This window comes from Urocitellus parryii, chromosome 2 (assembly GCF_045843805.1).
Source record: "Urocitellus parryii isolate mUroPar1 chromosome 2, mUroPar1.hap1, whole genome shotgun sequence".
In the NCBI taxonomy this organism is placed as follows: Eukaryota; Metazoa; Chordata; class Mammalia; order Rodentia; family Sciuridae; genus Urocitellus; species Urocitellus parryii.
Window position 1 is genome coordinate 199,626,540 of NC_135532.1, and position 25,962 is coordinate 199,652,501.

At 34.6% G+C, this 25,962-nt stretch overlaps 1 protein-coding gene across 1 annotated transcript in view; it reads left to right on the top strand.

Annotated features, from left to right (window-relative positions):
* LOC113199044 (multidrug resistance-associated protein 1-like) overlaps positions 1-25,962 on the top strand; it is a 91,473-nt gene that overhangs the window by 53,401 nt on the left and 12,110 nt on the right. The window contains exons 16-20 of the mRNA XM_026411930.2: positions 3,294-3,369; positions 11,850-11,910; positions 12,435-12,654; positions 18,731-18,885; positions 23,389-23,544. Of these exons, the coding sequence (XP_026267715.2) occupies positions 3,294-3,369; positions 11,850-11,910; positions 12,435-12,654; positions 18,731-18,885; positions 23,389-23,544 (668 nt within the window). The remainder of the gene's footprint in view (positions 1-3,293; positions 3,370-11,849; positions 11,911-12,434; positions 12,655-18,730; positions 18,886-23,388; positions 23,545-25,962) is intronic.

Consider the following 25,962-nt stretch of genomic DNA (forward strand, 5'->3'; position numbering starts at 1 on the left):
GAACTTATTTAAGAGTCCTCTAGTTCTATCTATAACTTTAAAATGATTACAGGGTATGTGGACCTTCATTTGAACTCTTGCCCTGGTTCACACAGATGTTAGATGTAGGCCTGTCTGTGAAGATTTATTTGCATAAGTGATAAGGAAAAGTCAAATTCTATCTGAGGACTTTTTTGGCCAAGATTTAGGAGAAGAGAACTATTTGGCAGGGAGTGCAGTTTGAGAAATGTGATCCCCAGTTTTAAAATCACCCTGTGATCTGTCATTCATCTATTATAATTCATCATTTTTGGTTTTGAACCTATTCAGAAATTCCTTTAAATGACACATAATTCTTCATTTTAAATTAAGTTATATGACATTATAATTGGGGTATAAGTTAGCACAACATTGTGGGGAAATACAGTGGTCTGAAGTCAGGAGCTCTTCAGATTTAGTCCTTGCACTGAAACACTATGTTGGTCTTCACAGGAGTGAACTCTTTTGGTTCTTCCTATTTGTGAAATATAGGGCTTGAACTAGCTGTTTTTCCTGGTGGCTGATGTGAAACTGAACAATGTGTGTTCTCCTTCCTACCTACCTATTTAATTTCTTTCTTTCTTTTCTTTTCTTTTCTTTTCTTTTCTTTTCTTTTCTTCTTTCTTTCTTTCTTTCTTTCTTTCTTTCTTTCTTTCTTTCTTTCTTTCTTTCTTTCCTCTGTCTCTCTGTCTCTGTCTCTCTCTCTCTCTCTCTCTCTCTCTCTCTCTCTCTCTCTCTCTCCTACCCTCAAGAGACTGCTTGTGACTCACACTTTATTTTTTCTAGAACATTCTCATTTTCTTTGCTGAAGTTGGTAACAGATAACATAGTAAGTAAACAGTAAAAAGACTGTTTAGTATAAATTGGATTTGGAGATATATTCGATCTTTAAGATTTCATCTAGCAGCCGGGTGCAGTGGCGCACACCTGTAATCCCAGCGACTTGAAAGGCTGAAACAGGAGGATCATGAGTTCAAAGCCATCCCAGCAATGGCCAGGCACTAAGCAACTCAGTGAGATCCTGTCTCTAAATTAAATACAAAAAAAGAAAAAAAAGTAGGGCTGGGCACATCAATATTTATAGCAGCACAATTCACAATAGCTAGACTGTGGAACCAACCTAGATGCCCTTCAATGGATAAATGGATAAAAAAAATGTGGCATATATACACAATAGAACATTACTCAGCACTAAAAAATAACAAGATCATGGCATTTGCCGGGAAATGGATGGCATTAGAGCAGATTATGCTAAGTGAAGTTAGCCAATCCCTAAAAAACAAATGCAGAATGTCTTCTCTGATATAAGAGGGGTGATTCAAAATGGGGCAGGGAAGAAGAACATGAGAAGAAGATTATCACTAAATAGGGAAGACAGGTGGGAGGGAAAGGGAGGGAGAAGGGGAATTGCACAGAAGATGGAAGGAGACCATCATCATTATACAGAATACATGTATGACGATGTGAGGAAAAAGAAAAAAAAAGAAGTGAGTCACATTAGATGGGGTTGAGAGAAGTGATGGGAGGGGAGAGGAAGGGAAGGACAGCAGAATAAAATAGATGTTATTATTGCTGTATGTATATACGTGACTGTATAACCAATGTGATTCTGCAACCTGTACACTCAGAAAAATGAGAAATTATACCCCATCTGATTAAAATGTATGATATGTCAAGATCATTGTATTGTCATGTGTAATGAATTAAAACAAATTTTTAAAAAAGTAGGGCTGGGGACGTGGTTCAGTGGTTGAGTGCCCCTGAGTTCAATCCTCAGTATACAAAAAAAAAAAAAAAAAAGATTTAGCTCTGAAAAATCTATGCATCTCACTTTATAGGGATTATGAGAAGTTGGTGTATGATGAAAGATGTAAGAGAACATTTTTTACATATTTACAAGTCTAGTCTTGGTTAATTCTTGTGCATACTAATAATACTGGTGAAAGTTGGTATATCTTGAGTATTAACTATATTAGTATATTCATGTGTTTTGCATTGACTTAATCCCCCAAAAAACTCCTAAGGCTGAATGATCTTGATTATACAAAGAGATTAGGTATCTTGCTTAAATTAAGACAGATTGGAAGAGAATCCAATGTTGCCTCTGTTTCATGCCAGAGAGCCTATTAATTCTTAAACATATATCAACATGTAGGAATAAGCACAAGACAGTGACTTAGTGTGAAAAGACAGGGCCAAAGGCCTAGCTCACTCTTCCTTGTGTAGCTTGCACCCCTCTCTGTGTCTTTCTGACAAATCTGGGTTTCAGGCAAGTTGCTTATCCTCTCTGTTTTATTTTCCGTTTTGCAAACTAACTACAAGTAACTTTCCCAGTTCTTTTTTACCTTATCAGCTTGTTTGGCACTTAGTATATACGATGCATGTGATACACACTAGAAACTGTAAATATATAAATTTAAATATTTTTATTAGAAGATATGAGAATGATAATGCACATTGGGAAGAAAGGCTGAAACATCTTCAAACTGAATTGTCATTCTTTAAGCCTGGGGATCCTGTGTTTATAGAGGTAGTCGAGATAAATCAGATTCTTTCCTGCTGGGTTAGGCACTTACTTCTAGAAATAATAAAGCATAGAATTTACATACTGACCTTAGACACTTCAAAGTCTACTTCTTTCCTTTTTGAGATTGGAAATTTAAGGAGTTTAAGTATCATAATGCTGTGTATTGGGGGTGGGGGGGGTCCAAAAATCTATTATGCTACCTCTGAGGTGTTTACCAACAAATTCACTAACAATTACTTGAACTTCATTCTCTGTTAATTATAACTATGTGACCTGCATAATCCCTCTTGGCCTTGGTATTGTTAAGCTGTGAAACAAGGACAATTATAGAAGCTTCCCTTTAGGGTAGTTGTGAAGATGAAAAGAGTTGTAGATACATATCCCTTAGAATAGTGTCTGCTGCATGGGAAGCGACTATTGGTATTGGTAACATATCAACAGATGACAGATTTGGAGGATTTACCGTACGGTTTTCTTTCTAATCTTTACAATAATCACACACATATATAAGCCTCGGTGGAGTTTTATTGTTCTTTTAAAGGCTAGAGTTGGAAGTTGGGTTCCTCTGGCAAATACTTGGTTCTTCTATAAAAGATCCAAAATAAGTTAGCACCACCCCCCCCCAAAAAGAAAAAAAAAACACTTTCTCTGTAGAGTTTTTGATTATGGAGTCTCAAATTTATTTAGTTCTATTTAATGAATTGTTTGCTTATATGGACATAAAAGCACTCACCCTCTTCCTCTCCAGGTCCTGCTTTAAAGCAAGTGAGTGCAATCAACTCCAGAAATGTACTGAAAGACCAAATCCTGGAACAAGAAAATAGGTAAGTATCAGGAGAATTCCAGGCTCTTTGGGAATGTGGACTGATTAATTACTTTTTTAGTATTTAAGATTCAGCTTATAAAAAGGATCCTCACATTAAAATAAATATAAAATGCACTTTGTTGTTTCCAACTTGAAGCTCAAATTAGATGAATGTGTTTAATTTTTTAAATGAGATGGATGTGACTTCATTTGGGAAACATATGCTCATTAGACTTGCAGCTATTTGTAGCCACAGACCGGTAGTAGAAAGCTAATTTAATTAGACTGATGTCAAAACCATCCCCATTTCATAGCATTTATACACTATAATGATGCGAATGTGAAGATAATCTTTGGACATAAAAATTCCACAGTGGTCTGGGATGATTATTGGTCCAAAGTATGTGACCTGTAAATAGTGACTAAGTGTAGGATCCAAATAACCTGTTTTAAAAACAAAAGCAAAGAATAAAGCAAAGAAGGGAAGAAAACATGAAAGAAGAGAGAGAACGGATGGGAGGGATAAAATAACTTTGTCAATGATTAGATTTTATTACATTTTAAGTGGGTTTATCTGTCTTTGTTTTTGTTTTTGCTTTTTGTACATAACTAAAATGATCAATGACTGAAGCAAATTAACCTAATAAATTCTGTCCCTTAAAATTTCCATCAGAAGTTGCCCAAACTGGAAGTTGAATGATAAAAATGAAATAATAGGAATAAGGAGATTAAAAAAATAAGTGACTAGAGTTATAGGGAGCATTGAGATAGATTCCAGGGAAGCAAGCATTGCAGTATCCAGTAGGTCAGAATTTTCTAGAGTTTGACCCAGATGAATGACATTGTTTTTTAGAAGGATTGGATATGCCAAAGGACGTGTGTATAATGCAGATGTGACAGGTTGGAGCTTTGCATATTCCCAGATTTAGCTGACTGGATAGGTCAACGGAATCATTCTCTTTATGGGCTCTCTTAGTGTTGTCAATGTATGGGGTTGTCATCTAGTCCCGTGACTTTAAATACCTTTGATACACTAGCACCTCCAATTAAAAAAAAAAAAATCTCTAGTCTGGCTCTCTTCTCTAAACTTTAGAGTTGGATGACCAGCTAATGCTCTCAGCCTTCCTTTAATGTCCAAATAACACCTCCAACTTATAAATCCAAATAAGAATTTCTGATTTTCCCATACCATACACAATTTGCCCCATATGCAACTTTCTTGATCTCAGCAAATGACAGTGCCTTTCTTACAGTTGCTCAGGAAAAATAATATATATAGGGTAGTATCCTTGACCTCTCTTATGTGATACTCAATCCATCATCAAATCCCAGCAGCCCTACCTTAAAAATATACCCAGTAATCCAGAATTCAGCCACTATTCCTCATTTTACAGCTGCCAACTTTGTCTAATCACTATCATTTCTCACCTGGATTATTATAATTACCATCTTTCAGGATTTTCTGCTGCCATCCCTGCCCCAACATACAGGCTGTTAGCAATGTACCATCCAGATTGTTTCCTCTGCCAGTATAAGTCAGATCATATCATTCTTCGGCTTTAAATTTACAGAGGATTACCATTTCTGAAAATGCCAGATCTTTTACAATGAACTGTACAGCTGTACAGAGACCTGGACCTGTCTGCCTTTCTGGTCTCAGAACCTCTCAGTGTTTTGTTCCAGAAATACAGAATCTCCGTTCCTGAAACAGCCCACACATGCCCCTACCTTCATACCCTTGCACTTCTTGCTCCACTGCTTAAAGCATAGTTTCCCATATAACTATATGGCTTCCTCACCCACGTTCTTTTGGTCTTTGGTCAACATCGACGATGAAAACTTGCTTCGATACCCTATTTCATATAACAATACTTCCCACTTCCTTCCCACTTTAATTTTTTTCATAAGTCTTATTAACCTTCAGCACACTGGAAAATGTCCTGATTTACTTTTATTTATTTTTTCTTGCTTCTGTCTATCGTTGTAAGTCTTATCAGGGCAGGAAGTTTTTTGTGTGTGTTCATTATTGTATTGTCATCAACTAGAACACTGAATAGCATATAAATCAGTGCTTAATAAATATATGTCAAATGAACAAATAAATTGCTAGAAACTGAAAGAATACCACAAAATCTTCTAATCCATCATTTATTTCATATTTTTGGGCGTTATAACTTAGTATCTTTCATTTAAGTTTCATTTTTTTAAAATATTTTTTTTAGTTGTAGATGGACACAGTACCTTTATTTATTTATTTTTATGTGGTGTTGAGGATCGAACCCAGTGCCTAACATGTGCTAGGCCAGCGCTCTACCACTGAGCCACAACCCTAGCCCCAAGGATCATTTTTTAAAGGAAGTCCTAGAAAAAAAACAATGTAGAAGTGTTGAAAGAGACTCTGAAAGTTGTGTGCTAGGGCTCATATATTCTCTAAATTATAAAGTTTCCATCTAGGTATAGTCTCATCATGCACTCGGTAAGTAGCTTGACAAAGCTTGAAACTTAAAAACCAATAAATATTTTTGCACTTTTAGTCAAAACCTTCCCTCTAAAATCAATTTTCTTATTTACAAAATTCATTGTTGATCATTATATAAAAATTGAACCCCTTGAAGTTCTGTCAACCACTCTTGAAACTATTTACCCTTTTCTTCATTGAACAAAGAACACAAATCCCAATAAAGATTTGTTTACAAATTGGTTTCTATGTATTTCTAAGTTTCAGAGGCTCAAACTGGAGTCAGACTTCTGAAACTGACTTCTAATTTCTTTTCAGTGAAAACTATATTGGGAAGATTACATTAGTTTCAGTGCATCATATTCTTAACATTACCCAGAGTCAAGCTTAACTTTTAAGGACTATGATAAAAACTAATTGGTTCCAAACTCTGTTACAAGTTCTTAAATCCCCTCCTGGGCTGGGGATGTGGCTCAAGCGGTAGCGTGCTTTCCTGGCAAGCACAGGGCGTTGGGTTCGATCCTCAACATCACATGGAAAGTAAAATAAACATATTGTGTCCACCAAAAAAAAATAAATAAACAAATATTTTTTAAAAACTTCTTGAATTCCGCCCCCCACCGAGTGCTGATTTTTCTTATTTTTTCAAGCAAGAAATTTCAAACAAATAATGAATTGATTATCTTTTATTTAATATATTTTTATCTTTATTCAAGACATCAGTTTTAATTTAATTTACTATAAGTTTTTGGCTCCATGGTTTATTATTTTCCATTTTATTTTCTATTCTCCCTTTATTTTTAATCTACTCTTTGATAAATAAAATTACATGAAGAGAACTTTCTTGACTTTTTGCCTAGTTTTTTACTGTCCAGAATTACTGGATTATTCCCAATATGGAACAGGGACAACTAACATGGACCAGGATTGGAAGATACAGCAGGAAGGAACTTGCCAACAGTTCAAGCCTCTCCCCAATGGGATCAATTGATATAAAATACAAAGAGTTTTCCTCGAGGAGAGGTTCATGGTAAATGTGGTTAACTATCTTCTGGGAATAAGGACAAGAAAGAGGGTTAAAGGGAATAATGTCTGAAAATTTCCCCCTTCAAAATTTAAGAATGAGTTAATTAATAATTTTGGTCCCATTTTCTAATCAGGGCTAAAGTATCTTTAACTATTTCCATATTTTTCTTTTTCTATCTAAATTTATATAGTATATTTTAATTACTTCCTTAACTCTCTGGTACTACCTACTGTGAATAAAATAAAACTCAATGTAATCTTAGTATCGAGACTGCCCCCTCCTGGCTTTCCAGCCGCGCTCTTTCTTAATCACCAATCTTCTCATACATACTCTATCCTTTGCAATTGTGTGCTCTAATCAGGCATAATGGTTTCAATATGTGAATTTTATATCTTTTATACAAAAATACATAGATGAGTATTGTGCCAAATTTTCTGAGGTTTTTCTGAAGGACAGAAAAAGACACATTTTAAAAACTTCTATACCAACATTAAGTAATTTGTTCTTGTAAAAGACTCAAACAAAACCTGTTATTGACAACAAAGTAGCCAGAACCAAATACAGTATTTTTTTTTTTGGAAAAATAATGAAAAACATTTTAGTTTAAAAAAGCAATACCCTTCTGTATAGTGCCCAATAAATTATTGGTCTTTTGTTAGTTATGTCTAATTAGAAAGCTTTAATTCCCTTTTAACAGTTGGATTTCATAGCATTTTATGTCCAGCTACATTAAGAATTAATTTTTTGGCTTGGCACCAATGCTAAATTTGCTTATTCAAACAGAAGCCATGCCAAGGGTTTGAAGGATGATGACAGTAATTAACCCAAATCATATACCAGGATCTATTCCAAAGTAAGTGTCTCTAAAAGAGTGTGTCTTTCTCTGATGGCAAAGCTGATCTACAGAGGACATGTACCGCAGCCTCCCACAAAATGCTTCTTGATGTTAGTCCCAAAGGCAGGAAAGGAAGAACTAATAGACTGATAAAATAAGGCATTTCTTATTCTGATAAATAAAACAAAAAAATAAGGAGAAACAGAAGCTTCTCATGATTTGCTTATGGGTGTGTAATCAGTTCCATTATTTCTAGAGGTCATATTAATATCAAATATATCAAAGGACTTAGAATTTAGCATACCTATGCTTCTACATATAGAATTTATTACAAGGGACAATCTATTTTTTTTAAAAAAGCTCATTTTAACAATGATTACATCAGGAGAAAATAACAACCAGAATAAGTATTGCCTTTTATACCACATTATGATAGAATTATAAAATAATATTATATTATCATATTATAAAATATGATGCTTTTATAAGATACAATTCTGCTATAGAAGGCTATTGATTATTCATCATATATTGAGTTATAAAGACCATATACAAATTCTATGATTTTGTCATTTTTTATTGCTGCGTAGTACTCTATTGTGTATAGATGCCACATTTTTTTTATCCATTCATGTATTGAAGGGCATCTAGGTTGGTTCCACAGTCTAGCTATTGTGAATTATGCCTCTATGATCATTGATGTGGCAGTATCCCTATAGTACGCTCTTTTAAGATCCTCAGGGAATAGTCCGAGGAGGGCGATAGCTGAGTCAAATGGTGGATCCATTCCCAGCTTTCCCAGGTGTCTCCATACTGCTTTCCAAATTGGCCTTACCAATTTGCAGTCCCACCAGCAGTGTACAAGTGTACCCTTTTCCCCACATCCTCACCAGCACTTGTTGTTGTTTGACTTCATAATGGCTGCCAATCTTACTGGAGTGAGATGGTATCTTAGGGTGGTTTTGATTTGCATTTCTCTGACTGCTAGAGATGGTGAGCATTTTTTCATGTACTTGTTGATTGATTGTATGTCCTCCTCTGTGAAGTGTCTGTTCAGGTCCTTGGCCCATTTGTTGATTGGGTTATTTGTTATCTTATTGTTTAATTTTTTGAGTTCTTTGTATATTCTGCTTATTAGGGCTCTATCTGAAGTGTGAGGGGTAAAAATTTGTGGATGGCATTAGAACAGATTATGCTAAGCGAAGCTAGCCAATCCTTAAAAAACAAATGCCAAATGTCTTCTTTGATATAACGAGAGCAACTAAGAACAGAACAGGGAGGAAGAGCATGAGAAGAAGATTAACATTAAATAAAGATGAGTGGGGGGAGAGAAAGGGAGAGAGAAGGGAAAGCATATGGAAATGGTAGGAGACCCTCAATGTTACACAAAATTACATAGAAGAGGATGTGAGGGGAAAGGGAGGGAAACAAGGGAGAGAATTGAACAACAGCAGATGAGGTAGAGAGGGATGATGGGTGGGGAGGGGAGGGGGGATAGTAGGGGATAGGAAAGGCAGCAGAATACAACAGTCACTAATATGCCATTATGTAAAAATGTGAGTGTGTAACCGATGTGATTCTGCAATTTGTATTTGGGTAAAAATGGGAGTTCATAACCCAATTGAGTCAAATGTATGAAAGATGATATATCATGAGGTTTGTAATGTTTTGAACAACCAATAAAAAATATATAAAAAAAGACCATATACAAGTTCAAAAAAAATGAAGACCAGTTTTAGAACACGCATGTTATCATACCACACTTATAGAGAGAAACTACAACAATATTCACAAACATCTTAGCACAGATTATTTGAAATATAGGATTATGAATCTTTTTTCTTCTATATATCTCCCTTCTTCCTCCTCCTCTTCTTTCCCCTTCTCTTCCTCCTCCTCTACTTCCACTTCTTCTTCATTCTCTTCCTCTTATCTTCCTGTTTCTCTTCCTTCTCCTTTCTCTGCCTCCTTTCTCCTTAATCTTCTTTATGTTTTTTGACATTTACCAAATACTTCCCTAATAATATAATTTCAGAGATAATTTGAAGATGCAATTGACAAGTACTTGGGAATAGTTGGAAATGTCCCATGATTGGGACAGAAGTTGTACTGCAACTCTTTGCAAAGTCAAAAAATTTTGGAGAAAGCAGAAAAATAACTAGTTCATTTTTGGGTGTGTATGATACCTGCAAAGAAATAAATAATATGGCAAGTAGGAGTTAGACTTGGAACTGGAGCTCAGAAAACTGATGTGGACTTAATATAGCAATATGAGAGTTATCCACAAGAAAGAGTCATTAAAATTATGAGAGTGGATGAGATGGTTTAGGAGGTGTGGATTATCCAAAGAAAATAATGGCTAGAACTGAGCCCCAGGAATATAAACATTAAAGAGAAAGCAGAGAAAGGAGCTTGAAGAGAAATTAAAAGTGCTCCAGAGAGGTACGAGGAACATACAGCAGAAAGAGAAGAGTCCCTCAAACAAAGAAGTGGTCAAAGTACCCAAGGAATTTCTCATAGAAATTTTCAAAAGTGTGGAGTAGATAAAGTCATAAGTAGTTGGCTATTGCCCATGATGAAAAAAACTGTTTTACGAAGATTCCAGAAAGTTTGAGGAATAAAAGGTGGTTGGGCAGGAAGATATTTGGCAACAAAAGGAAATCAAGAAGTGGGATGTGCAATGGTAAGGAGGGAACACATAGTTTGGAGTGTTTTTTTTTTTTTTTTTTTTTTTTTTTGGTGGTGATGTTACTGATTTCAAAATGAGAAGCACATGTTCGCTGTAGGCTGATGGGAAGGCATCAGTAGAAAGGGAGAAGGGGATGATTAGAAAAGGGAGTAGAGTTGTTTTTCCAACTTGCCGTAAGATGAGAATCTCTTGAATCATTTGTTTAAATGACAGATTTCTGGAGGAGAAATTTCACAATCTGTGTTTTTAACCAATACTATCAGGGGACTCATTAGCAGGAAAGTTTAGAAACACTATAATTAATAAATGTATTTTGAGAAAGTGGGACAGAGTAGAACTCCGGCCATGAGTTATCCTTGGATCTAAGGAGCGAAATCTCTGTGATTGTTAAAAGAGAAAATGAGAAAAGACTGGGTGGAAATGCAGATACCTATAAAGGTTTGGTGGTTGTTCTCCTGTCTGCTTCCATTGTTTCCATAAAGCAGGATAGAAGGCCTCCTTCTGAGAGTGACGCAAACTCTTTGGTCATATTAGGAGCCCAAGTGCAAGAAAGGCATCATTATGGCGGAACCAATTTACAGGGTTACATGATGTTTTGGAGCAGCATTCTGCAGGGTAGGTGTGGGGAGATAAGTGAGTTCTGATGAGGTTTAAGGGAAAGAAAGCAGGTCTGGAGTTTAACATGTTACCACAGTTTGGATAAAATTAAATCAAGGATGATATGCAGGGTAATGAAGGAATTAGTGAGAGAGCATAGTTTTTCTTTTGACTAAATTTTTTTTTTAAATGTGAAATAATCAATGCTAAAACCAGGGAAATCCAGGTAAACTAGGATTATTGATCATTGAAGAGCGAAAACATGATAGAAAAGTGGATTTGGGAATTGGAAACCTAGGTGTGATGGAAGTCACTAAATTTACAACTGAAATACAAAAGGTTATGACCAGAGATTGAAATATTTAGACTTGAGTTTTTAGAGGTGAGTTGATTCTATATAATACAATTTATGGTTTAAAGTCATGAAATGTAATGGTCAAAGTAAAATAAAGATGAAGGAACTGAAACTATGAAGGTCATGAGGTTGGGAAAGGGCTGAGTTTGACATCGTTGTTCACGGACACTATATGATTTTACCAGGATGGTGGAAGAACAAGGTGGAAAGAATATGGATTTGGGGAGCTTTCTTGATACCAGGAAGTGAGTCAAGAAGGAGTGATGGGGTACAATGCACCCAGTGACTTGATTCAGTTTTGAAAAATAATTATTTAGAAGAAATAAAAAAGCAGACAACATGCCCTGACCCTGAACTATATGAGGAATGAGAGAGAAACACCTTCCTTTGGATAAGACTAAAGGACCAATAGCAATTCAGATTGCTATGAAGATAAGGAACTAGAAGAAAAAATGTAAAAAATGGTTCAGAGTGCATATTGTTTAAAAATGTTAAGTTATCTAAAACTTAAAAACTAAACATTGTCTTGGTTTATCAGACCTTCAATGGACCATGGAAAACAGTTCTCGATGAAAAAAGAAAAGATCCCTGTTGGTGGGGTAAGAATCAGAAGAACATATGTTATTAATTATCCAGATATAAAATGTTATATCTCATCATTAATAAATGCTACATTTACCATTTAATTTATATACAATAGTCTGTAAAAATTAAATTAAATGGAATTGTTGGATATGTTACTTGTGTTTAGTAATGATTACCTTATTTAGTTATGCATAGTCTTTTACTAATGATAGTAACTAAGATTAATTTACCACTTTTAAGTATTCAGGACTGTTATTTTTGCTTTGGATGTTCTTAAGATGGCTACTTGTTCTTATTCTAATTTGCAGATGAGTAATCTTGGAGTTAGACAAGGTAGTAATTTGATCACCATACCAAAGCTTAAGAAACACCAGAATAGGATTTAAATCTATCGTGTCTAACTACAACTTTGAGGCTTTTTATCATGGTATTTATTTAATTGATACTAATCATAAATGATCAGTAATGAAACATTCAAAGCTAGCATGTCACATTTTAGTGTTCTCAGCAATCTAATTTTAGACCAATTTTACCTTAGGTGAAGTTCTCAATCATTCTGAAGTATCTCCAAGCCTTTGGCTGGCCCTGGGTGTGGCTGATGGTAGCCAGTTGCCTAGGACAGAATTTGGTGAGCATTGGACAGAATCTATGGCTTAGTTCCTGGGCAAAAGAAGCAAAACACTTGAATGATTTCACAGAATGGAAGCAAATAAGAAGCAATAAACTTAATATCTATGGATTATTGGGATTAATTCAAGGTAAAAAAGAAATGTCTATTTGCTTTTCTCTTTCTCTTTTATACTGACTCAAATTTAATTCAAACATAAGCATATGGCATCATGATATCTCAAAATAAAGCCATAATTTTCAAATATATGGAGGTAACCAAATGCATATATTTCCAGTTTACCACATTTGAGAGAGTATACCAAAGCTTGTCAGCGTCAGCTACATGGCTCACAACAATAACTTGCATATTTATCTCATTTAGTCTTGGCAGTAATTATCTAGAAAGATGCCATTGTCACCATTGTACAGTTGAACACTGAGACTTATATATTAAGCCATGCAGCATTCAAAAGTTCCGGTGAGGTATCACTCTATATGTGTGAGTGTTGGGAGTGATGTGAAAATCGATAGGAAAGTCTGTTAAGGAATTAAAACCTAATGAATATAGGTCAGGTTCACAATCAAACTGCATGGTAAGCAATCAGTGCTATATAGGTATAAAAGAAAGCTCTATGAGGATTCAGGGCAGGAAGATCATATTTGGTTGAGGTATTAATGTGACTTCTAAAGAATACTTGGAGTTTGAAGTGATACTAAGAGGATATATGGATTTTTTTTTTTTTTACATTGAGGTGACAGAACAGAGTATGTAAGAGGCAGAAAGGTATTTTGGCAAGAATGAGGGTGTCAGTTTGAGTGATCCTCAGGCTGCTATAAGGGCAGAATGGAACCAAAGATGGTAAGGTAGTTTGGAGATATGTTGGAGACCATATTTGAAAAAGCAAGTGGAAAACTTTGGGAATTGGAGAGAAATAGTTACATATTTGAAGTTACATTTCAAAAAAAAAAAGAAAAAAATCAGCAGCAATGATTAAAAATATACATTTTTCTTATTGTGAGGATAAGAGTCGGATGGACCAGGGAGAACTTGAAGTTGATAGAAAAGAAATAAGCAAGGGTATTTAGGAGTCTAAGGGAACGGTAATCTAATGTGGAACATTTTCTTGTCTGATACATCTATGTATCACCCAGAGCCTCTAGTCCAGTGCTGACTCACGGGTACAGGGCAGAAGAGCATCGAATAAATACATAATGAATGAATGAATGACCAAAGAAAGAATGGATAGAGAGCTGCCATTGGATTGTTTAAACGGGATGGATGGGAAAACATTGCAGTGAAAATGTACATAAGAATTGAGGGTGAGTGAGGAAAAGACACCCATTCGTCATGATTTTAAGGTTTAGATTAGGTAACTAGAAAAGCGATGATGGCAAAAATAAAGAAATAGGGAGGGATCCTTAATTGGTGGGGCAGACAAATGGTAAATTCAGTTTCGGACACATTTAATGGAAAGTGTTGATAACTATTTCCACCATTTTTATTCCATTAGACCGATTAAAATGCGTATCTGGAAGTTTAAACCAACAGTTTTCTTTGTAAAATGAGAGACTTAGACTAGATGATTTCTGTATTTCCTCCAAATTCCAATATTCTATACTTCTGTGGTTCTACTTTGACTTGGAATTGTTCTACACAGAGAATAAATGAAGCCACGAGAGCACATGTGACCATTATAAATGAAAATTAAGGGCCATAAGGGTGAATGAGGACTTTGTCCATAGAGCTACTTGGTGGACCAGCTTCATAGAAGCTGAGCTGAGATTATTCCACAGTCAGTGAAATGGAGATAAAACAAATACAATAATGTGAATGTTTGCTCTGTTTCTGGAAGGACAAAGTATTTTAACTATAGAGATTTAGCCAAGTGAGATTTGGCTTTCTCTAACTCACAAAAATGGCCATTTCATACTATTTAAACTACTAGATTAATTAACTTAGCATATATATCCTAAAGAGAAACTCATTAAACTTGGGGATGTTACTTAACCTTTCACTTTTAATGCTCATACAATATAGATATTCCCACACAGACATTTTTCCTCATGATTAAATTAGACAATATGGGTAGAGTAGGTAGAAAAATACTGAGCATACAGCAGTAGTGCAATAAATGTAGGGTATTATTAGCAATGGAGAAACTAAATCGTATGATCAACATTCTGTGATAGCATATTTTGGAGCTAATTTTTGAATCCATGTTTGCCTGACTCCCAAGTGCTTGTTCTTAAACATTAAATTAGAATTTCCAAAAGGATTTTACACGAAACTTTCAGTATGCTTCACAAACTGAGTTCTATATTTCAACAGGTTAGGAAAAGTGGCAACTATATTCTTCTGAGTCTGAAATTTTCTTTCTGGATTTCATTAAAGGTTTTAGGTTATTAAATGATAAGCTGCCCTGTTTAATTGTTTGACTTGATATTTCTCAAATCTATTGACTATGGATATTTTAAAAATGTTCTTTCCCATTAACATCTTGAAAAACATTCCTTTTATAGAATATACTTTGGGAAACTTCAGGCTGTAATACACTGCTTTCAAAGTGAGGCATAAAATCATGATGAAGCAAAACAAAAACTTAGAAATAAAAAGTTAATGTTTCAAAGTTCAATGATTGTGAAATGTTATAATATGAGAAGGAGAAAGAAAACTAAGAATCCTGGTATAGCCAAGATACATCATGGAGAGAAAAATGGGAAAAGAACACATTGTAGGAAATTATGAAGTTGTTAGAGAATGAAGGAGTATATTTTACATATATATTTATATATATACATGCATATACAATATATACATATATACACACCTACACATACACATATGTGTGTATATATGTATATATGTTGTATATACATACATACACACCTACATACATACACGTTGTATATATAGTATAATTATATTACATGTACATATATAGTATATATATTACATGTACATACATACACACCTACATACATACACGTTGTATATATAGTATAATTATATTACATGTACATATATAGTATATATATTACATGTACATGTAATATATATACTATATATACAACGTGTATGTGTGTAGGTGTGTATGTATGTATATGTAATTATATTACATGTACATGTAATATATATACTATATATACAACGTGTATGTGTGTAGGTGTGTATGTATGTATATGTAATTATATTACATGTACATGTAATATAATTATACTATATAATCCTTAAAAGATGTTAGGCAATTTGAAAGAACAAAGATACTCAAAAACATAGTATAAACATAAGGAAATTTTAAAAACTAAATGCAACTAGTTTCATTTATAAGAAAGGAAGCCAACTTGAGAGACAGTAATATCAAATCAGAAAGAAAATAACAGAGCCTTCTACATGGACATTGTAGTCTTTAAGAATATGAAGGGAAAATAGATGCATGCATAAGAGAGAGGGGCAGGATTTTTCTTCTTCCTTTTCAGTATTTCGTTTCATCTAGTGCTGAGAGTTAAATTGATATAAGATAGATTAACAAGAAAAAAAAGCATATTAATTTATTTAATCAAAGTTTGGAAACCTTCATAAAGAAATAAAAGCCCAGAGAAGCAGAATGAATCACTTATATACTCAATTGTATAAAGAATCAGTAAGCTGTGAACTAAATAACTTGGAAAGGCTTAGTAGCAACCAAATAACTTGCGAAGGCTTAGTAGATCAGAGCTATTTGAATGGCTTACGTAAAGAACTCTCTGGGTCTTGACTCCCATTCTTTTTTTTTTTTTTTTTCCTGTGCTAAGGATTGAATGCAGGGCTTGTGCAGGCTATACTCACATTATCTTCATTTAAATTATCTTAGCTCAAAGCAATTTTTTTAACTTAAAGGCAAAAACAGTACTTTCACATGTTAATTCTAGATCTGTTATAAATAATATAGAGGGCTAATATTTGAACAGAACCTGAGTACTGAGGCAGAAAACTTTATATTTTATAAAGATCTTCCTTCATTTTCTAAAAAAATAAATAGCCCTGAGCATTTTTTCCTTGGGTCTCAGCTATTTGCTTTAAAATCTGTAGGATACTCTGCACATCCCTAATCTATTGTGTTTTATGTATCACTATTAGGGACTTTATTTCCTGATCTAAGGTATAAAACATAGACACCTTATTTCCCAAAATGTAATGTTTAAAGAGTATACTGTTCCTTCCACTTTAAAATCACTGAATGGACCATTTACTTACCACACAAAACTTCACTGAAATGACAGTGAATAAATATAAAAGGAAAGGCTTCAGGGAATCTCAAAGTGACAAATTTCTACATAAACCATTATACCTGTAGAAAATCAAGGGTACAAGAACCTGAAGCCAGGCGTAAATACTGGAGAAACTCTAAAGAAGAGGGTGATGCTTGGTAGAGCCATGGAAAAACACTAGTTTTTATGGTTGCAAAGAATAAAATCAAATTACATGAAAGTCATAAAAATAACTCACTAGGGCATTATTCCACTAGCCCATCAGCATCTCCTGCAACACCCACCACCACTGCCATCACAACCAAAGTAAGCACTAACACAGGAACAGTGCAATGAAACCAGAAAGATGATGTTTATAGAGGAAAGTAGGAATAGTAGAGTGTGTGGCAAATATAGAGAAAAGCTTTCTTATTGTGGCTTTTGAAGCCTCAGCCTGCTGGGTCTTATTGAAGACTTCTGGTGTCATATCCTTCCACTTAAGTGAATCTCGAAGTAAGCCCTCGCATTCAAGGGAGAGAAATGTTCGGGGAAATAAATGTGAGCAATGGCAAAAGAAAGCCTCATCAAATGTTTTTCCTTTAGTTGTTTAAAATGATCCTGTATTTCAGTCTTAGCAATGGTATAAAAAAACAGTCAGCAAATTAGAGCAGCTAAATCCAGAAAACAATCATATTTAAATTAGAAGAGAACCTTCAAATGTCTAATTAGTATCTTCAGAGATTCAAATATTGCATTCATAAAGTAAATGCAGAATGTGTTGAACTAAATACAATCTGAGAATAAGATAGCTCTTAAACAATTTAAAGAATTTTAAAAGATTGTACGGGTGTGAGAAGATAAATTATAAGAAATTATCCCAAATGTACAACCAACTGAAAAGCCTCGATCTTTAAACACACTTTAACCAAAGGATCAAAGGAAGTGTCCACAACCCTTTTAACTTATTATCTCTATTATTTTCCTCATTGTTTCCCCTCTCAGTTTTCACATGGTAATGGAAATGTGTTTTCAAAGAACTTCCTCCTATAGATGTACTTGAATTACTCTGCATGAAACAATTTGGGTCACAAAGTAATTCCTGAACATTGTAACCCAACATTTCCGTTCAAGCCCTACTAGTTCTTCAAGCTGAGGACTCTCATTTCTTATATATTGGTTAACTCTTTTTTGTCTTTTGTTATACATTGTCAAAATCAACATTGTATTGGTACTAATAACTGTAATTGGTACTAATAACTTCTAACCTCTTTCACTAAAGCTTCCCATTTATTTCATATTATTTTCTGACTTTTTAGTTATTATAAAAATAACCCTCCCACCAGCCAAATCTCAGTACCTTATGACATCAAAAAATGTTTATTCCTCACTCATACCTTGTGTCCACTGAGTCGAGAAAGGGACTTTCTTGTCCGAGGACTCAAACTGAAGGAGCAATTCGGTCACCATTTCAATGTTAGAAGACACGGTATAAAGGAAATTGGAGCTGTAACAGGGCTGGCATCTGCAATTAAATACTCTAACCTGGAAGTGTCATGTGGTAATGTCACAATTCATTGTTCAGAACTATGTGCTTAGTATTATCAATCACAAAGAGGCCAGAGGGTACAAATGTACCATGTACCTAGAAGCTGAGAGAACTTGGAACAGTTTGGCTGACAACACTAGTGACAACCACATTATAAACTTAATAGGATGCTAACATTTTGTGAACCAGATTGATCTCTTATTAACTTTTGTGCATTTTGTATAGAACCTTTGACCACAAACCTATGGTAGCATGCGAACCATCAGACTATCTGTTTCTAGTGCACCAAGTACATTTACATTTACATTTGCTTTGGTTCGCAATTGTACATTTTTTAAGTATGACACTTGGATTTTCTATTTTTTAAAATGTCATTATAAGCAGACTTTTGAGAATTAAAACACAAAATTCCTTTAAGATGTGAACCTGATCCTAACAACGTTTGTGATTAGGTCTCTTTGTCTGCTTTGGAGCCTGTGTACTCACCAAAGGATCCTTGACTGCTTCTAGAACCTTATATGCTCAGCTCTTGAGTAATGTGCTACACCTCCCACTCCAGTATTTTGAAACTAATCCCATTGGTCAAATTATCAATCGGTTCACCAAGGTAAGGAAAGACTTTCCTTGTCAAGTATCATACTTAAAGTGATAACCTATGTGTAGTTCTTTGCAATCTCATTTGTAAAAATGTTATTATAAAATGCTGGGAATGTGTTTAGAGTAGATTTTATTGTTAAATTTATTAAGAAGTTTGTAATTGATGTGTAAGAGTGTCATACCTTAAGCATTTAATTAAAATTACCTTGAAGGTAGCTTAAATAATAAAGAACAACCTATACTTTGGTATCTACAACTATTTTTTCTCACATGCATAAAGTTGACAGTCACTGGTTTAAGGCTAAGAAGGGAAAGAAAATGTAAGTACATGTGGAGATATCTGGGAATCACTAGGGTGAGTGGGGGATGGATAGAGATAATCCATGTCCCTGCTTCCCTGGAGGGTTTTCAATGTGTTACATACTATTAAGCACTTAAAATTGCATGTTTAATAGCTAGAATGCAAATCACATGTATTTTTAAGTGTTCACGTAAACATAATAAAAAAGTGAAAAGTAATCAAAATAATTGATTGTAATAATGTATTCTTTTTTTTTTTTTTTTTTATTGGTCGTTCATAACATTACATAGTTCTTAATACATCATATTACACGGTTTGATTCAAGTGGATTATGAACTCCCCCTTTTACCCCGTATACAAATTGCTGTATCACATCAGTTACCCTTCCATTGATTGACATATTGCCTTTCTAGTGTCTGATGTATTCTGCTGTCTGTCCTATTCTCTACTATCCCCCCTCCCCTCCCCTTCCCTCCCCTCCCCCCCTCCCCTTTTCTCTCTCTACCCCTTTTACTGTAAATCATTTCTTCCATTTGTATTATCTTGTCTTACCCCTCCATTCCTCTTATATGACATTTTGTATAACCCTGAGGATCGCCTTCCATTTCCATGCACTTTCCCTTCTCACTCCCTTTCCCTCCCACCTCTCATCCCTGTTTAATGTAAATATATATTGATTATTGTTTGGTTTAATGTTTTAAATATACTGTGTTGATTAGAATACAATATATAACTAATGATTAAAAAATAAATTAAAAATCTTCAGATCTGGTCTGAATTATATTCTTTTTTAAAATGTATTTATTTTAATTAGGTATATATGACAGCAGAGGGCATTTTGATTCATTGCACACAATTGCAGCCCAACTTTTCTTTTTTGTACATGATGCACCATGGCACCATATGTGCAATCATACATATACATATACCTGGGGTAATGATGACTATCTCATTCCACCATCTTTCCTGCCCCCATTTCTCCTCCTCACCCCTCCCTCTCCTTTGCCCAAAGTTCCTCCATTTTTCCCATTTCCCCGCCACTTATAGATCAGCATCCATTTTTCTGAGAAAACATTCAGCCTTTAGTTTTGGGGGATTGGCTTACTTTGAGTAGCATGATATTCCCCAACTCCATCCATTTACCTGTAAATGCCATAAATTCATTCCCTTTTAATGCTGAGTAATATCTCATAGTGTATATACACCACATTTTCTTTATCCATTTGTCTATTGAAGGGCATCTAGGTTGCTTCCACAGTTTAGCTATTGTGAATTGAGCTGCTATAATTATTGATGTGGCAGCGTTGCTACAGTATGCTGACTTTAAGTCCTTTGGGTATAGGTGGGGGAGTGGGATAGCTGGGTCAAATGGTGGTTCCATTCAAAGTTTTCTAAGGATCTCCATACTGCTTTCAGATTGGTTGCATCAATTTGCAGTCCCACCAGCAATGTATGAGTGTTCCTTTTCCCCCACTTCCTTGCCAACATTTATTATTGTCCGTATTCTTGATAACTACCATTCTGACTGGTGTGAGATGAAATCTTAGAGTAGTTTAGATTTGCATTTCTCTAATTACTAGAGATGTTGAACATTTTTTCAGATATTTGTTGATCAATTGTATATCTTCTTCTGAGAAGTGTCTGTTCATCTACTTAGTCCATTTATTGATTGAGTTTTTTTTTTGGGGGGGGGTTGAGTTTTTTGAGTTTTTTATATATTCTGGAGATGACTCCTCTTTTGATGTGTGGGGGGCAAAAATCTGCTCCTAAAAATGTAGGCTTTCTGTTCAACTCATTGGTGTTTCTTTTGCTGAGAAGAAGCTTTTCAGTTTCAGTCCATCCCACTTATTAATTCTTGATTTTATTTCTTGTGCTTTAGGAGTCTTGTTAAGGAAGTTGGGGCCTAATCTGATGTGATAAAGATTTGACCTACTTTTTCCTCTATTAGATGCAGGGTCTCTGGTGTAATTCCTAGGTCCTTGATCTCTGTCTTGTTCCAGTTTATATATAAGGAATGCTTCCAATGTTTCCCCATTTAGAAAGATGTTGGCCTTGGGTTAAGCATAGATAGCTTTTACAATGTTGAGGTATTTTCCTACTATCCTTAGTTTTTCTAGAGTTTTGAACATGAAAGGGTGCTATATTTTGTCAAATGCTTTTTCTGCATCAATTGATATAATCATGATTCTTATCTTAATTCTATTGATGTGATGAATTATATCTATTGATTTCCACATGTTGAACCACACTTCCATCCCTGGAATGAACCCCACTTGATCATGGTGCACTGTTTTTTCAATATTTTTGTATGTGGTTTGCCAGAATTTTTCTGAGAATTCTTGCATCCTTAGGAATATTGAAAATCTGAAAATTGGAAATCTGAAATTTTCTTTCCTTAATGTGTGTCTGCCTTGTTTTGGTAATGGGATACTAGCTTCATAGAATGAGTTTGGAAGGGTTCCTTCCTTTTCTATTTCGTGAAATAATTTGGAGAATATTGGTATTAGTTCTTCTTTGAGGGTCTTGTAGAACTCAACTGTGAATTCATCTGCTCCTGAGCTTTTCTTGGTTGATAGGGTTTTGATGGCATCTTCTATTTCCTTGCTTGAAATTCATCTGTTTTAATTGTGTATATCCTCTTGACTCAGTTTGGATTGATCACATACCTCCAGAAATTTCAATAGTGTCTGTCGTGATATTTCCTTTTTCATTACACAAATTTTAGTAATTTGAGTTTTCTCAACCTGCTTCTTTTTGTTAGAGTGGTTAAGGGTTTTTCAGTTTTTTACTTTTTTTTCAAATAACTAGATTTTTGATGTTGTCAATTTTTTAAATTGTTTCTTCAGTTTCAATGTCATTGATTTCCACCCTGTTTTTAATTATTTCCTGTCTTCTGCTACTTTTGGTGTTGGTTTGTTCTTTTTTTTCCTAGGGCTTTGAAATGTAATGTCAAGTTGTTTATTTGTTGACTTTTTCTTCTTTTAATGAATGAACTCCATGCAATGAACTTTCCTTTTAGCACTGCCTTCATAGTGTCCCAGAGATTTTGATAAATTGAATCAGAGTTATAAATCAAAGGCATTCCTGTATATCAGTGACAAATCTTCTAAAATGGAAATGAGGACAACCACCCCATTCACAATATCCTCAAAAAAAATAAATAAATAAAATACTTGGGAATCAACCTAACAAAAGATATGAAAGACCTATACAATGAAAACTACAGAACCCTAAAGAGAGAAATAGAAGAAGACCTTAGAAGATGGAAAGATATACCCTGTTCATGGATAGGCAGAACTAACATCATTATAATGACAATATTACCAAAAGTACTCTATAGGTTTAATGCAATCCCAATCAAAATCCCAATGGCATTTCTCACAGAAATAGAAAAGGCAGTCATGAAATTCATCTGGAAAAATAAAAGACTCAGAATAGCAAAAGCAATTCTAAGCAGGAAGAGTGAAACAGGCAGTATAGCGATACCAGACTTTCAACTATACTACAGAGCAATAGTAACAAAAACAGCATGGTACTGGTAGCAAAACAGGCAGGTAGACCAATGGTACAGAATAGAAGACACAGAGACCAATCCACAAAATTACAACTATCTTATATTAGACAAAGGTGCTAAAAGCATGCAATGGAGAAAGGATAGCATCTTCAATAAATGGTGCTGGGAGAACTGGAAATCCATATGCAACAAAATGAAACTGAATCCTTTTCTCTCGTCATGCACAAAAGTTAATGCAAAATGGATCAAGGAGCTAGGGATCAAACCAGAAACTCTGCGTCTGATAGAAGAAAAAGTTGGCTCTAATCTCCATTTCATGGGGTCAGGCTCCAAATTTGATATCTTCTGTTATCGATGCATCATTCAATAACATATTGTTTAGTCTCCAAGTGTTGGAGTAGCTTGTCTTTTTTTTTGTCATCAATTTCAAATTTCATTCCATTATGGTCAGATAGAATGCTGTGTAATATCTCTATTTTTTTGTATTTGTGAAGACTTGCTTTGTGGCATAGCCTATGGACTATAAGAGAAATGTATAGTGGTGGGAAAAGAGTGTAGTTAGACTTTCTTAGTCATCTAATTGTAACATTTTGGTAAATTCTTTTTCATTTTCCATTAAAGGATATATTTCTTCTTTCTCTCATTCTAAGCCATGAAATAGTTAAAAATAAAGTGATCTGGTATCAAATTTTTTTCAGGATATGTTTATAATTGATATACGTTTCCATTACTATTTACGGACCTGGTTGAATTATACACTAGATGTTATCGGAACAATTTTGGTCATCCTGGGAGCTTTCCCACTCTTCATTCTTGGGATTATTCCCTTGGTTTTCTTATATTTCACCATACAAGTAAGTATTTTGGTTTTTATTTGTATTAATAACATGCATCTACAGTTCAATGTAGTTTTACACCCACTTAAACTTACTATTAGTTCAGATTCTCCAAAAAGCAGGGTCCTAGAAGTGAATTATACTATAGATATACTTTGGGAAATGCATGTCAAAATAAAGAAGAGGAAACAGGAAAAGGCTTAGCTGGGAGGACTCTTGGACAGCAATGTATGTGTGATACCTGTGAGGGAAAAGGAGCTAGAAGAATTGGGGAGGAAAAGTCTGTCATTGCAGAGCATTTTTTATTAAAGGTACATTCAATTCAAAGGGAAAATCTCAACCAAGGTCACCACTGGTGGGTCCCATGTAACTTCTGAATGAGTCTGCTTTCACACTCTCTCTCATATCCAGTCATTGGCTGGGAGCCATCCATGAAAAAGTAGCCTCAATAGTCATTGTGCAGTAAATCTAGAAGAGCAGCAGTCCATGCTGTCTCTAAGCTATGCTAATTTGCCTGCATAATCAAGACAGAAACAGATACTACCTTTTGTCCTATTATCCTAGATATCAGCAAATTTTTGCTGGAAGAACTAAATATGTCTCATGTTATTCATGTGTTATCTGTGTATTAAAATACAATCAACCAATTTGAACTCAAAAATTATGTCACTGTGAGGCTACAGTAAGTAAACACAATTTACTAATATATTTTTTAAATTGAATATCAAAATATTCTAAAGCTTTTCTCACAAAAGGATACCTTCTTTGTAGTTCAAATCCTTCCAAAAACTCAGCTTTTAAAATTCATATTAGAATTTAGTCTGCTCAAGACAGAATGTTAATCATTTTCTTATTTCTGAACATGTGCTATTATTATTCTACCTACTTCACATGTTTTCTCTATTCTCTCTACCTAGATCTTACTCTGCATGGCCTATGTTATATTCCACTTTCTTGTGAATCATTTTCTACCAAAATAGTGCAAAATCACCTATGTACTATGGATGTATTATATTACTAGTATTATAAGTTACTTTTTAGGAGACCACATATTGTCTTTTTGATCAGATCATGTTTCCAAAGGCCAGAGACTATGTCTTATTTAAAAAAAAAAATCAATCTGGAAACAGAAGAATGCTACTGAGGGTCAATTTTATCCACTTAAAAAAAGATACATACATACACACACGCACACACACACATGTCATGAATGAAGTTTTATGTGATGATCTTATGGTTGGTAAACTATAATAGGGTGACTAGGATTAAAAGAATCTAGAACCCCCTAGGAAGTTGAATAAGGTGATACTTGAATTTGGATTCAGGAGCCTTGAGTTCTTGTCACCTTTTGTTTTCTGCATCAAGAATATAACTTCCCTTTCTGCGCTCTACTTCTCTTCCCTGTGGAATTATCAGTTTCACTTGACATGTGCTATTCAAAGTATGGTAAACCCAGGCCTACTGAATTAGAATATCTCAATATGGGGCCCAGAGGTCTGCATTTTAACAAACCTTCCAGGTGATTCCTACTAGAGTATGAGAAACTGATCTAGATTAATGGTGCTTAAGCTAGATTCCCTGGAGAGTTCCCTGGAAGAACTGCATGGCTTCTATAGGTCAATGAATTTAAAAAAAAAAACAAAAAACTCAAAGGATGTATAGTATTCACATATACATATACCTAGGGATAAGTGTCTCACCCTTAATCAGCTACTCTCAGAGTCTGTGTCTCCAAAAACAGCATCCATGAACTAGACAGTCTGGTAAGTCCCTTTGCAGCCTCTAGAATGTGATAATCCTTTGTATTTTCCAGAGCATTTAGTACAGAGAAGAGTTTATGAACTATAAACTGATAGTTTTATAAATGGCTTGAGATACATGTTTGTTTTGCTTGATCAGCGTTTTTACCAAAATAAAGACATTAAAATCAGGGATTTTACATGAAATTCCAGATATGGAGATTTTTCTGAAAAAAAAAAAAGTAAAAGATCTGTAATCCCTGATTTTCATTTGCAATTGGTAGCAATTTTCTGTAGATGGTTAATGATATTTCAGTTAATTTAGGACATAGTCCTTCCAAACTCTTCATAATCCCTCAGGCTAAGGGGGAGTAACTCAATCATAATTCTGGGTATACTATATCTTTTTCATGGAGGAAAAAATAAATTGATTTGCTTTTTGTTTTGCAATTTTGTTCAGGTAAAAAAATATCATAGGTACCCTTGGTCAGCTTCCCTCAATGGGTTAACTGCCTGGTCATGTTTTCAGCATGTGACACAGAACTTTTCCTATTGTAGGTACTCAATAATGGTCACTTGAGAGCACCAATTGAGTGAAATTTTTTCTAATTATGTCCTAGTTCTACTGTCCATAATTTGGGGTTTTCACTGTTATAAAGGGGTATTAGTTTTCTAAGTCTCCTGTAGCAAGTAAAAG